General features: G+C 42.3%; 1 protein-coding gene and 1 non-coding gene across 3 annotated transcripts; one reads left to right on the top strand and one right to left on the bottom strand.

Annotated features, from left to right (window-relative positions):
• Positions 1–459: 459 nt before the first annotated feature.
• TRNAA-AGC lies at positions 460–532 on the bottom strand. The gene has a single exon. It is a non-coding gene; the product is annotated as a tRNA-Ala (tRNA).
• A 2,072-nt stretch (positions 533–2,604) lies between these two features.
• On the top strand, positions 2,605–6,711 carry LOC124676485 (ubiquitin fusion degradation protein 1 homolog). Of its 2 annotated transcripts, XM_047212534.1 has the most exons (11): positions 2,613–2,685; positions 2,806–2,987; positions 3,468–3,514; positions 4,238–4,315; positions 4,413–4,437; positions 4,522–4,554; positions 4,662–4,783; positions 4,889–5,019; positions 5,191–5,417; positions 5,716–5,981; positions 6,358–6,711. In XM_047212534.1, the coding sequence occupies exons 3-11, from the start codon at positions 3,512–3,514 to the stop codon at positions 6,430–6,432; spliced, it is 960 nt and encodes a 319-aa protein (XP_047068490.1). In that variant the 5' UTR covers positions 2,613–2,685; positions 2,806–2,987; positions 3,468–3,511; the 3' UTR covers positions 6,433–6,711. The 2 variants fall into 2 exon arrangements, with proteins under 2 accessions (XP_047068489.1, XP_047068490.1); XM_047212533.1 differs by having other exon boundaries at positions 2,605–2,987.
• The last annotated feature ends 5,158 nt before the right edge of the window (positions 6,712–11,869 follow it).

The following is an 11,869-nucleotide window of genomic DNA, read 5'->3' as shown; positions in this document are numbered from 1 at the left end:
ACACTACTGTATTTGCTCTAACTTTTTGGCACACCTCTGGAAAGCTATACGCAATGGTAATGGAAAGCTGCGTACTCAAAGAGTGGCTGAGAAAATTAGAGCCTGTACAGAACCGTTTTAAGCTGACAGAGGCTTCAAGGCGTGACCCCTCACTTCAGTTAATCGATGGGTTCCACCGCCGGCTGGGACGCTGCTATATTTCTGAATTTCGTATCCTAATAAAAAATTGCTTTTGTTCGACACTGCAACGGAAAAAAAGTGATAGAAACATCTTGGCTACTCATGCAATGCAGTCCAAAATGAGAAACAAAGTTGAGGACATGAGAAGCACACAGAATGAGAGAAAAAAAAGAAAAAACAAAAGCAAATGGAGAGCAGTCCAAAATGGGCAACAAAGTTGAGGACATGAGAAGCACACAGAATGACAGAAAGAAAGAAAGAAAGAAAATAAAAATCAAATGGAGATGCGGGGTATCGATCCCCGTACCTCTCGCATGCTAAGCGAGCGCTCTACCATCTGAGCTACATCCCCGACGTGATGAAATGTTATTTATAATTTTACAATTCTATAATTTCCCTCGAGAGTTTGTGAAGAAAAGTACAAAAGAGTTGCCTGATCCGTGTGCCTCGTTTTTTTTAGAGTAATGGTATTATCTACGGATACGGGCTGTTTTTTACTTACAAAATCTAACTTACGGATTGACGCGGGAAATCATTGAGGGAGTACGGTTCCTAGAATCATGGAATGGGAAAGATTTGCACCAGCCAAGCTCCTCCACCTCGTCCTGTAAAACCAGCCCGTAAGAAAAGTCCCGTAGGTCATGGACTTACCTCTGTAGGTGGGTTCTATTTGTTAGAGTGCACGTGTTTGTTGTCTCTTTTCTTTCTCCTTGTCACCCCGGCCAGGTCCTCCTTTGCCTACAAATATTTTTCTTCTCATGTAACATTCTCTCGGTGGAAATCTTGACATACAACATTGCCATAATAATTGGATTTAGAAAGCAAAAATCTCTTTAAAAATTAAGATTTTCTTGTGGCAACTCTTTCAAAATCCTATCTTGACTAGAGACAAATATTAAAAAGCGAAAGTGGGGGTGGTTTTCCTCTCTGTTCCTTTTGTTACCAGGAAGAGACTATGACTCATCTTTTTTTTGAATGCTCCGATGCCAAGGTGGTCTAGGGCAAACTCGGAGAGATTCTGGGAACTTCTTTGTGTCCCTCTTCTTTATGGCAAAGTGTGGCATGGTTTTACAAGTTTTATCCTCGAGGGAGAAGATTCCATATGTTGCTTCTTGCTGCCATTTGCTGGGGAATTTGGAATGTTAGAAACAAAATAACTTTTGAGAAAGTTGTTGTTCGTTCCCCTTTGGTTACTATTGCTATGATCTGTTCCTTGTTACAATACTGGGCAGGTTTGTGGGCAGGTTTGTTCGGGCGCGAAGACGGGAGGAGGATCAAACTGGGAGCGGACCAAATGCTCCAGCGGGCGTTTGCGCTTCACTCCAATGCGCCTCCCGCGATGGCTCCGGGGACTTCAACTGCAAGACATGGGATGTTGATGATAACAAATGGTGGAGACTGATTACCTCATGTTGTTGCTGTTGAGCTTTTGCAGTAGTTGAGGGATAAAAAGCTTTTGCTATGGTTGTTCGCTTTTGCTGGCTGTATGCTGGATTAGTGTGGCACCATTTGAACCTGTGTAGTGTAGGGTAGTTTTTTTTGCCCCGTAGCTTGGTTTTCGATGCCGAGATCAAGCAGCGGGTTTTCCTACCATTCCATTTTCCTTTGCTGGGCATGTCCTATCCCTTTTGTTCTCCTTTTGTTCACGTTTTGCTGTGGGATCTGAACATCTGTATTTCCGTTATGCTTATAATGGAAAAGGGAAATAAGTCCCCGGTTGGAAAAAACATTCTCTCGGTGGAGCTCAGCCACGACGAAGTGGAGAACTGGCGTTTGTTCGCAGCGACGAGAGGAGAAGGAATGAGCCTGCCAAGAGGAGGTGGCCACTGGGCGAAGTGATTAATGGGTTCATCTCTACAAAACCATAATAAAGCAAGTGATTAACGGCTGCTAAGTAACAATGTAGTCTAGATTAGCACATATCCATTGGGTACACTTGAACCCAATCTTTACATGCTAGCTCCGCCACGGTGTGGCCATGCGTAATCAACTTACAGTGATGCATGTCATTGACAGAAGGGGACACATGCCGCAACAGGAGGAAGTAAAACATAAAGATAAAAACTTTTTACGAAGTAGACAATTAAAAATCATTTTAGATAATTGTCACTAATACTCGGAGTATATATTTTCCATATGTTTTTAAACTTTACATGATAAATATAAATTCGGATACCACTCCGATCCATATTAATTGTCGCTCATATGAACGTATCTAATCAGAGGGAGTATTTGTCTGTTTTTTCTGGATCCATATTTGTCCATGTTAGTTCGAGATACGCCCTTTTTTGAGGGTAAGATACGTCCATATTAACTGTACATGTGTTAATGGGCTATGATAAAAGCGGCCCGTGCATAGGAGCCCGTTGGGCTGGCTTCCTCCCAGTCTGTTTTGTCTTCAGTTCCGACTCCTCTTCTCCCTTCGTCTCGCATCCTTTTCCCTTGGAGGGGTAGATTCCTCCGCGGAAACCTCACGCCATCCATCGCAATATTCCTCTTCCGTGGGTAATCTTGTTCGTCCGCATCTCGGAATCATTCCTAGACCTCGCCCCGTTTCGATTCGGAATTCCCATCCGTCTCTCCTCACTCTTTTATATAGCGCAGCTTTCCCTTCGGTGATTGCAGCAACGATCTCCTCCTGGCGCCCCGATTCGATCTCCTTGCCCGCCGAACTGATTGATCGAGTCACCGCTGACTGAGCACCGTCAGACCTAAGCTGCCGCCATCGCCTGTTCCCTCCCGATCTTCGTCGCGTCCCTGCTGTCTCAACCCCGTCCGCAATCTTGGCCATCTGTCCTGTTTCCGAGGTATGAATATTTGATTGACGGCCGTGAACTCTGTGTGCGCCGGCGCACATCCGGCACACCGTCTAGATCTGCCACCCTAGACGGTTCTGGATCGTGCTGGGCTGGAATCAATCTGTTCATGCTGTTAGGATGTTATGTTAGCTTGGGAGCAGGGCTTGTGGGATAAACAAAAAAAATCTGCCACTAGTACTAGATAGCGTGCCACTGTCTTCTCTGCGTTTCGGTTCTGGGTTTTGTATGTTGCGAATTTATTATGGATAATAACAGTACTGCTGATGGTGCACGGTTTGCGTTTTGGGGTAAAATTTCGAGCTTGCTGAGAATTTAGGAAATTCGGTTGAGATCCTTCGACCTAATAGTGTTACTCCAATAGTTTGCTTGTCAACATATAGTTCTCACTTGATGAAAAAGTTACCATCTTGTACATTAGCTTCTGCAGCTCCAATACTTTCCCTTCATACTCGTCCATGTTATTTTCAGATAACAACAGGTCCAAGGGAAGTAGAAGCAAAGCTCCACTCAAAATGGTATGCATCACCTCCACTGCCCTTGAAATTTCTTATGCAACTCAATGGCATGAATATGATATTCGAAAACTACTTAGGTTGTACACATGACCATAGTTTCACCGTATAGAGTTTCTACATTGCTCTGTGATTCACCCAATAATGTATACAGTTCTTATTTATGTCTCTTAAAGTTGAGTGATTCCAGATCAGGGGGTCATGTGTGGCATTCATAGATGAAGCTTGTTAATGACCACTCTTTAAAGTATTCTTCTCAAGTTCAGTTGTTTGAGTCATTGTCACTCTGGCCATATTCATAATAGCTGATCCATAGATAACCTTTGGCTCAACTAAAAAGGATCACCCAAAAATTGAATTTCACACCCAACTGATATTAATACAAGATATTTTGAACTATAATACACTCTAACCTTAGTTATTAATCACTGGATCTTTCCTTCATGCATGTATGATTGACATTGTTTGCTTGATGCTTTGCAAAAGTAATTTAGATCCTCACACCAACAATTGAATTGTGAATGCACATATCTGCATGTTCAATGTGTTTAACTATGTTCATAATAGTTATGGTGTTTGTAATTCTTATATTGCAATCTATTTTCATTCTTAGCTTCCAACAGCTTTTTTTTTTACAGATAGCAGTTGCCCAAATCAGTAGTGTGTTCCTCTCATATTTGGTCTAGTTCACATATGCTTAACTTACCCATTTTTTTATTGATGTAGTTTTACTCCGGATATGGTTACCATGGAAGTAATTTTGAGCAAACGTATCGCTGTTACCCAGCATCCTTTTTTGACAAGGTATTTTATTTATGGTATCAATTTCACCTGCTAGTACCTAACAGTGTTGCATACTGAATTGTACTTAACCATCTTTGTGAATTTTAATGTTTTCCAGCCACATCTGGAAGGTGGTGACAAAGGTATGTCTTAGAGCTTACTCTCTTCTCTTATTCTAAAATTTCCGTATGACTTACTCTGATAGAATTCTATCTTTGCCAATACAGTAATAATGCCACCATCTGCTCTAGATCGTCTGGGTAAGCTTAAGTCCCCCTCACCTGAACTTCATAGCTTCCTGTTGTCGACTTCGACCACTCTTGTAGAATATATGCATTTTCTAATTGTTTGGTTTTGGATTTAATAGCTTCCCTGCACATTGAGTATCCTATGCTATTTGAGCTGCACAATGGTGCCACTGATAGGATTTCACACTGTGGCGTGTTGGAGTTTGTAGCAGAAGAAGGCATGATCATCATGCCCTACTGGGTATGTGCTATAAGTGAAATTCTCTTACTGCTCTCTTTAGTTTTATTACCACAGAAATGTATCCCAACTGTTGTTGTATAATTCTTCTCTCATTTATATGTATAGATGATGCAAAACATGCTTCTTCAAGAGGGTGATATTGTGCGTGTCAAGAATGCTACCCTTCCCAAGGGTACATATGTGAAGCTGCAACCTCACACAACTGATTTTCTGGATATCTCAAATCCCAAAGCCATGTTAGTAGCAACTCTATTCATTCCTTTTGCCATTCACCATGTTGATGACTAATAAAGTTGTGTTTTTTCTTTAAAGTTATAAAATCGCGCTAGAGTTGTCTGTTAAAGTCCCTTAATTCATTTTTCATTGATTGTAATTGTCATTAATTAATGTGCTTGTGAACTTTGCAGCTTAGAGAAAACTTTAAGAAATTTCTCTTGCTTAACGACGGGCGACAGCATCATGGTAGCTTACAACAACAAACAGTATTATATTGATATTGTTGAAGCGAAGCCTGCTTCTGCAGTTAGCATTATTGAGACAGACTGTGAAGTGGACTTTGCACCCCCTCTCGATTATAAGGAGCCTGAAAAACCACAGCGACCCATAGTTCCTGCAAGCAAGGCACCTGCTGAAGGTCTGTACTTTCTTTTGTCAAAAAATCATATTATGAACGTAATTTTGTTTTTACCTTATTGTTAAACTAAATTGTTGTTCCTGTGTAGCATAGTTGTATAGCTGTGCAGCTCTGTTTACTGGTGTTGCCATCTGAAATGGAACTAATATCTTACATTGCCGACCAATTTGCTGTATTTTATGTTTATTATTGTCTGCTTCAAAGTATTGTTGGACATCTTATGCCACGTCTCTGTATGTGGCTGAAGATAGTTGTGATGCCCTTTTAAAAATCAACCTTTTATTTTTGTAATCTCCAGATCAAGAAGCTATTGTTGAAGATGAACCAAAATTCAAACCATTTACTGGTTCTGGAAAGCGTTTGGATGGTAAGGGCCCAAAACAACAAGCACCTGAAGTCTCTTCGTCTACTGCGCCTGCACGTTCTGCAACTTCAGACTCAAACAAAAGGGCAAGTCAGCAAACTGCAGCACCTTCTGGAGCTAGCACTTCCACTCGCCAGAAAACAGGAAAGCTTGTTTTTGGTTCAAGTGCAAGCAACAAGAAAGAAACAGAAGCACAAAAGGTAGTTTCCACTGCAACAACACCCTGCATTTTTTTCAATTGTTCATATTCTCCTTTTCTCTACTGAATTTGTACTTTGGCGACTTAAACCTTTCAAATTCAGTGTGCTCCAAGACAAATTCCAGATGCTAAATATGATTTCAGATTCATTTATATGCAAGAACTAAATTCATCGAAAGGTTGCTAATTATGTTTGACATTTCCTTGAGAAGATGAGATATTTTGTACTGAGCAGAGTTTTGGTTACGCTATTTTGTTTCGTTTACCTTCAATAAGATAGCTATCAGAAAACTTGGATACATGCCTTCTACTAACTTGAAAACTTTGATTACTTTACTGACCTCAGTAGCTGATTTCTATCAAATTACTGCCAACAGGAGCCTGAACCTCCGAAGAAGGAAGAACCGAAGTTCAATGCGTTCACTGGAAAGAGCTACTCCTTGAAGCGCTAGCTGCTATCTGTTACTACGCGGACAACTTGCAATCAAACATTGCTATCTTGCTGGAAGGTTGTCTGTTCAATGTGGTAGCTGTAGACACTTTGCATCTTCACTCTGCATACATCTGAATCAGCAGCAGTGTGTTAGAAATTAAGTGTATAAATGCTTAACTTGATCGAAATCTATATTTATCAAGTAGAAAACATGTCTCAACGATTAGCTCTTGCTTTTGGCCGGTGGTGTATCAACTCTTGATATTCTGTTCTAGTCTGCTCTTATTTTTTGGTCTCAGTCTCTTGATTGCAGTTTCTGACTGCTTGCATTAGATATTATCTTATAAATCAAAGCTATGATATGACATAAACTAGTAACTCAGTGGCAGGCGAGATTTTTTTTAAGATTAGTTGTGAAATCAATGTTGGGCCCTGAGCCACTGAGAGTTTGGTTATGATAAAAGCCCTGGCAGTATGCTGATTACTCAAATGAGAGCAGTTGTGCAGGCCAACTGTACCTGTATCTTACTAGTATTGATTAAACGAAATCGTTGCAGTGCTTCGACGTCAGTATATTGCTATGAGCAGGTGGTGAGATTGATGCATCTAAGTGAAATATCTTAAATCTGTGGTGTGAAGTTCATGGCATCAAAATAATATCGGTGACTGATGTGATGTGGACAAGTTCTGTTAATTGTAAGTTTGTGACTGAATTGTTATGGTCTCCCCGAGTCTTTACTGACAGAAACAAGAGTGGTAACACCAAGGCTCCCAATTCTCGGACTACCTACCTCCCTTTCTCGGTATTTTTTCGGTATTGAAAGCTCTGGTTTGGGGGTTGGCAAATGATAGTCCGCCGAGATCCAGGGTCTTGCTAGATCAGTATCCATCATCATGTTGCCATGGTCGCTGCTTTTGCTGTTTTGTACTGGCTTCTGGAACGAAAAGAATACTTCTCCGCAAGGGAGTGATGTATTGGAACATGGGAGCATATGCTCCCTTTAGTTTAAAATGCATCTTACACACATTTTGAATTTCAAAAAAATTGAAACGAAAAATTCGCACGTACATATTCACGTGCTACACGCTTACAAAGTTGTTTCATAAAAAATCAACTTGTCACGTGACGTGTGTAAAAAAGACAAAACTTAGTGCTAGAAATAATGATTTTTACAAGATAAAATTTCTCTTTTTTACATAGTCCACAAAAAATGTTGGTTTTTCTTGAAACTTGACGAACGCACATATATTATGAAGATGTACATGTAGAATTTTTTGTCAAATTTTTTTGACACTTCGAAATAAGATTTTTTGGTAGTGGGAGCATACGCACCCGGGAGCCGAATTGAATTTCTGTCTCCGCAAATGCTAATGCATGGTCCATCTATATCGTAGACAACATGAGTGGCTTACCCATAATCTCCGGTTAGTGGAAGATTATATATTATGCCCCTCTATTGACAAATAATAATGTTCGTTAACGTCGTTGTTGCAGTGTTTGGATGCCAGCAGAATAACGGTTTGTGTTTAGCTACTGAGATGTCACCGGCCTTGTAGTGATGTAAATGAAGTTCATGCCATCAAAATATCCAGTGAATGGAATTATAGGAGAAGTTTTGTTATCCGACCGTGGCTGAGGTCTATGATATCCCCGGTTTTAACTGACAGAAACAGAGTGGTAACACCCTCCTAAACTCCCAAACTACTTATTGCCTTTGTTGGGAGGTTCTCTGTATTGGAAGCTCCGCCGAGATCCAGCGTCTCGCTAGATCAGTAGTAGCATCCATCATCACGCATTCACGCTGGCTTGGTTGCTGCTCCTGCTGTTTTGTACGTAGTACTATACTACTGTCATTCTGGCAAGTGAATGCGAAACCACTCTTCTCTGCAAAAATGTGTTCTCTCTTCGGCCGACGCATGATCCAACATTTGGCTTCCCCATCCATGGTCCATGATCTACCTTGGGCTAGTCGTAAAAGAGAAGCCGACAAATTCTTTGGGATAAATGTTCAGTTACATTAGTGTAGCCTTGCCATAATGTCCAGTCAGTATAGGATTTTGTATAGCAGTTGCTGAGTTCACAAGGTTCCACAAACTTTTGTTGGGACTCGCCATCAATCCCTGACCTACCTCCTTCACCCTCCAAAGTGTCAACCCCCCTAGCTTCCTTACTTACTGAATGTTACCCATGTCTATGCAGCGGTACAGAGCTCAGACTCCAGAGTAGTCTTCATCAGTCTTCATCAATACTGCATCACATCGAAACAGAAACGAAACAAGCCGATCTGATTCTGACCTGCCTGCCAATTTTTAATCTTGCACCAGCTTTACACGCACGTCCGCACTTGCATCGGTCCAGTACTTTTCACCCGTCGACCTGTTCAGACTTGAGAAGCCTTGTGCCAGTTAGCCGAACTTACACATGTGTGTTCTACCATAGTGCCATCTACCAAAGTCCAAAACTGTCTCTCTGACCATGAGACCATGACCATAAAAGGCACTGACTAATCAGTGGTACTCAGTAAAAGGAAACGGTCGATCCAAGGGCTAGTAACAGGCAAAAGGCTGGGGTCCCACAGCTTTTTTGCTTGCTAAGTTACCAGCTCTGGCCTAACGAACAACAACAACAAAATCCTCCCGCAAAAAAAAACCCATATCCAGGGACGGAGACAAGGGGGACTGCAGGGGCCCGGCCCCCCCCACCCACCCCCCCCCCAAGGTTGAGATTTTGTGAAGAATAGTAGGCACTTAAACTGATTTTTCATGCTGATTTATCCATGTCTGTCCCCCTCATGAAGTTCACAACACAGTTCGCCCCCCTCATGTTTCAATCCTGGCTCCGTCCCTGCCCATATCCTACCACCCGACTGGGGTAAAGCCAAAAGAAATATCATGCATGCATTGATGCATACTCCCTCAGTGCAACTGCATATTGTAGTGCATATAAATTTTCAGAAGTCAAACGATTTAAAGTTTGTTTAAATATGTGAAAAAACATCAACATCCAGAATACCAAACCAATACCATTAAACTCACCATGATGTGTACTTTAAAATGGTATACATTTGGCATTGTAAATATAGATATTTTTTTAATAAACTTGATCAAACTTTACCTGGGTTAGCTTTTTGAAAAAAAAAATCATAGACCACATATTGACAGCATAGGAAAAATGGAAAATGCGCGCCATCAAACCGTTCACCGTCATGTCATTCTGGCAACCGATCCACGGGACAACACCATCGACTAATTCCAGTGTGGCTGCGTCGTCGTCGTCCGTCCCTGTGACGTCGTCCTCGCTTCATTGTTGGCATCGCCGGGTGACAAAGCTTCTTGTGCTGTTGGGAGTGGCAAGGCCACATCGGTGGAATCGACAGGCCCGACGCCGGCGACCGTTAGCTTGTCGAAGCCGAAAGCGCCGAGCACGCGACGCACCAAGACCCCTGAAATGGACTTGTTTGGAGGCTAAGCAACATGCGCTACGTGCTACACGCACCTTATCCTTTTTCTTGGCATCGACCGTCTCTCTTTTTAGGTGCACATCCTCTTCAGGTAGCACGTACGTCGCCGGTGGTTGCTCCTTTCCTTTTTCATCTCCTTTCTCTCGTGAGGGCTCTATCGTGTGCACTTAATTTGGTTTTACAAATGATATATGGTATGGTGGTTAGGCCCCAAAGCAGGATTTGCCTGCCTTGTGTGTGTCCTGACCCAAGTAGCACTGATGAATTGCGACCTGTGATGATTAATTAGCTAGGCCTGCACGATCGTTTTCTTCCGACCTTACGGCCTGTGGTACGAGTATATTAATTCCTCATGTGTCCTCGTCGTGTGAAGCTTTTGGATGATTCAGTTGTTGCGCGAAATTTAATACTGCTATATATGTTTTTATTAGAGCTAACATACTTGATTTCCTGTCGGCTAGTGGCATTGTAAGAAAAATACTCAAGGAGTGTACGTAGAGTGATGAAATGTAAGCTAGAGTATACTAATATCTTTTTCATGAAGAAGGGGGAATTAAATAAATCTTAGTGCCTTTTCTTTTTCTTTGAAAATTCAACCGATCTATTGATAATTGTCCATACTCCATAATAGTAGAAAAAAAATCTAAAAAGTAATAAAGATTATAAATAGTTCTTGACACCACCTAGCGACAACTACAACACTGGAGCGAGTTGAATGCACATCGCCGTCCTCGCCCCGCCGTCATCGGAGTTGGGCAAAACTTGTTGTAATAGAGCTAGTTGTAGAAAACAAACAAGAAATCGTCGTGCTAAGCCCCAAAGAACATCCCACCAGAACAACAACCATTGCCATAGATAAGACTCGTAGATCAGAAGAGCCAGACCTGAAACAACACTAGCAAAAACGAAAACCGACTAGATCCTAGGAGATCTGCGGGGAGTGTCATGTCGTGGATTCCGACACCGGGGAATGAGACTCTCCTTTTTGGTTCGGCGGGGGGGGGGGTGGGGACCGCAGCGAGCCGTAGCGAATGTTAGATCGGAGATCACAATCACACATATACACAGGTATTTTTACACAGATTCAGGCCGCGATGTGTTAAGCCCTACGTCATATAACTATCCTCAATATGGTGGTCTTTTCTTCCTTACAATGTCCTTCTCTTCCCTTCTCCGGCCGATCCTCCCCCTTCTCTCGCAGTCTGGGCCTCCTTTTATACAAGCAAGAGGTCACCACAAGGTACTGCAAGGGCACGTAGCACGGGTCGCGACACGTGTCTGGTGTGGCGAGAGGATCCTGCCGCGCAGGACGGGTGGCTGAAGCCTGCAGACTTATTTTGGCAAGGCATCATCTACTCCTGTCTTCGCAATGGGACGAGTGTCTTTTTCCGCAGGCGGTCTTCGTCCGGGGATCCTCCCCAGGCTGGGTCTCCCCGCGAAGGAGAGTTCTACGTGGAAAGCGTGGGCGGCCTGCCTCTAGGCGGACCATAGACACCCCCTTTTTTGCGCAGCTCACAAGACGCAAAACTTCGTGCACCCTCATCGATACTAGACGCACCAACAGAGCAAGTATAAGACAAGAAAAGACTTTATTCTGACTTGGATGTAGCCTCTCACTATTCCTCAATAAAAACGCTGAAAAATAACCTAAATAAAAGAATGGGACAGTCGCGAGGGGGCGTGGTCCACCACGCCTCCAGAAAACCGTAGTACTTGCATGGCCCACCTTCCATCTCACTTTTTTTACAATTTTTACTCTACCGTGCACGAGACATCCTCCTCTCCTTTTTTTTACTGTTTTTGTGTGAGCCAGATCCCTTCTCCTTGCACATTATTACATCTTGTTTAAAACTTAAAACCTATGTAAGTTTTCAGCCAGAAGTTTTATTCGTGAACCATTTGAATGTTTGAGTTTAAAATGAAGGTAGCTTCAAAATGGGACCAACATCGAATGATTTTTGATAATTCTTGAAAATCAACTTTTGAAACTTCGTG

Source organism: Lolium rigidum, chromosome 7 (genome assembly GCF_022539505.1).
Source record: "Lolium rigidum isolate FL_2022 chromosome 7, APGP_CSIRO_Lrig_0.1, whole genome shotgun sequence".
NCBI lineage: Eukaryota > Viridiplantae > Streptophyta > Magnoliopsida > Poales > Poaceae > Lolium > Lolium rigidum.
Note: the sequence above shows the minus strand (reverse complement) of the source record. Positions and strands in the feature narration are given on the sequence as shown.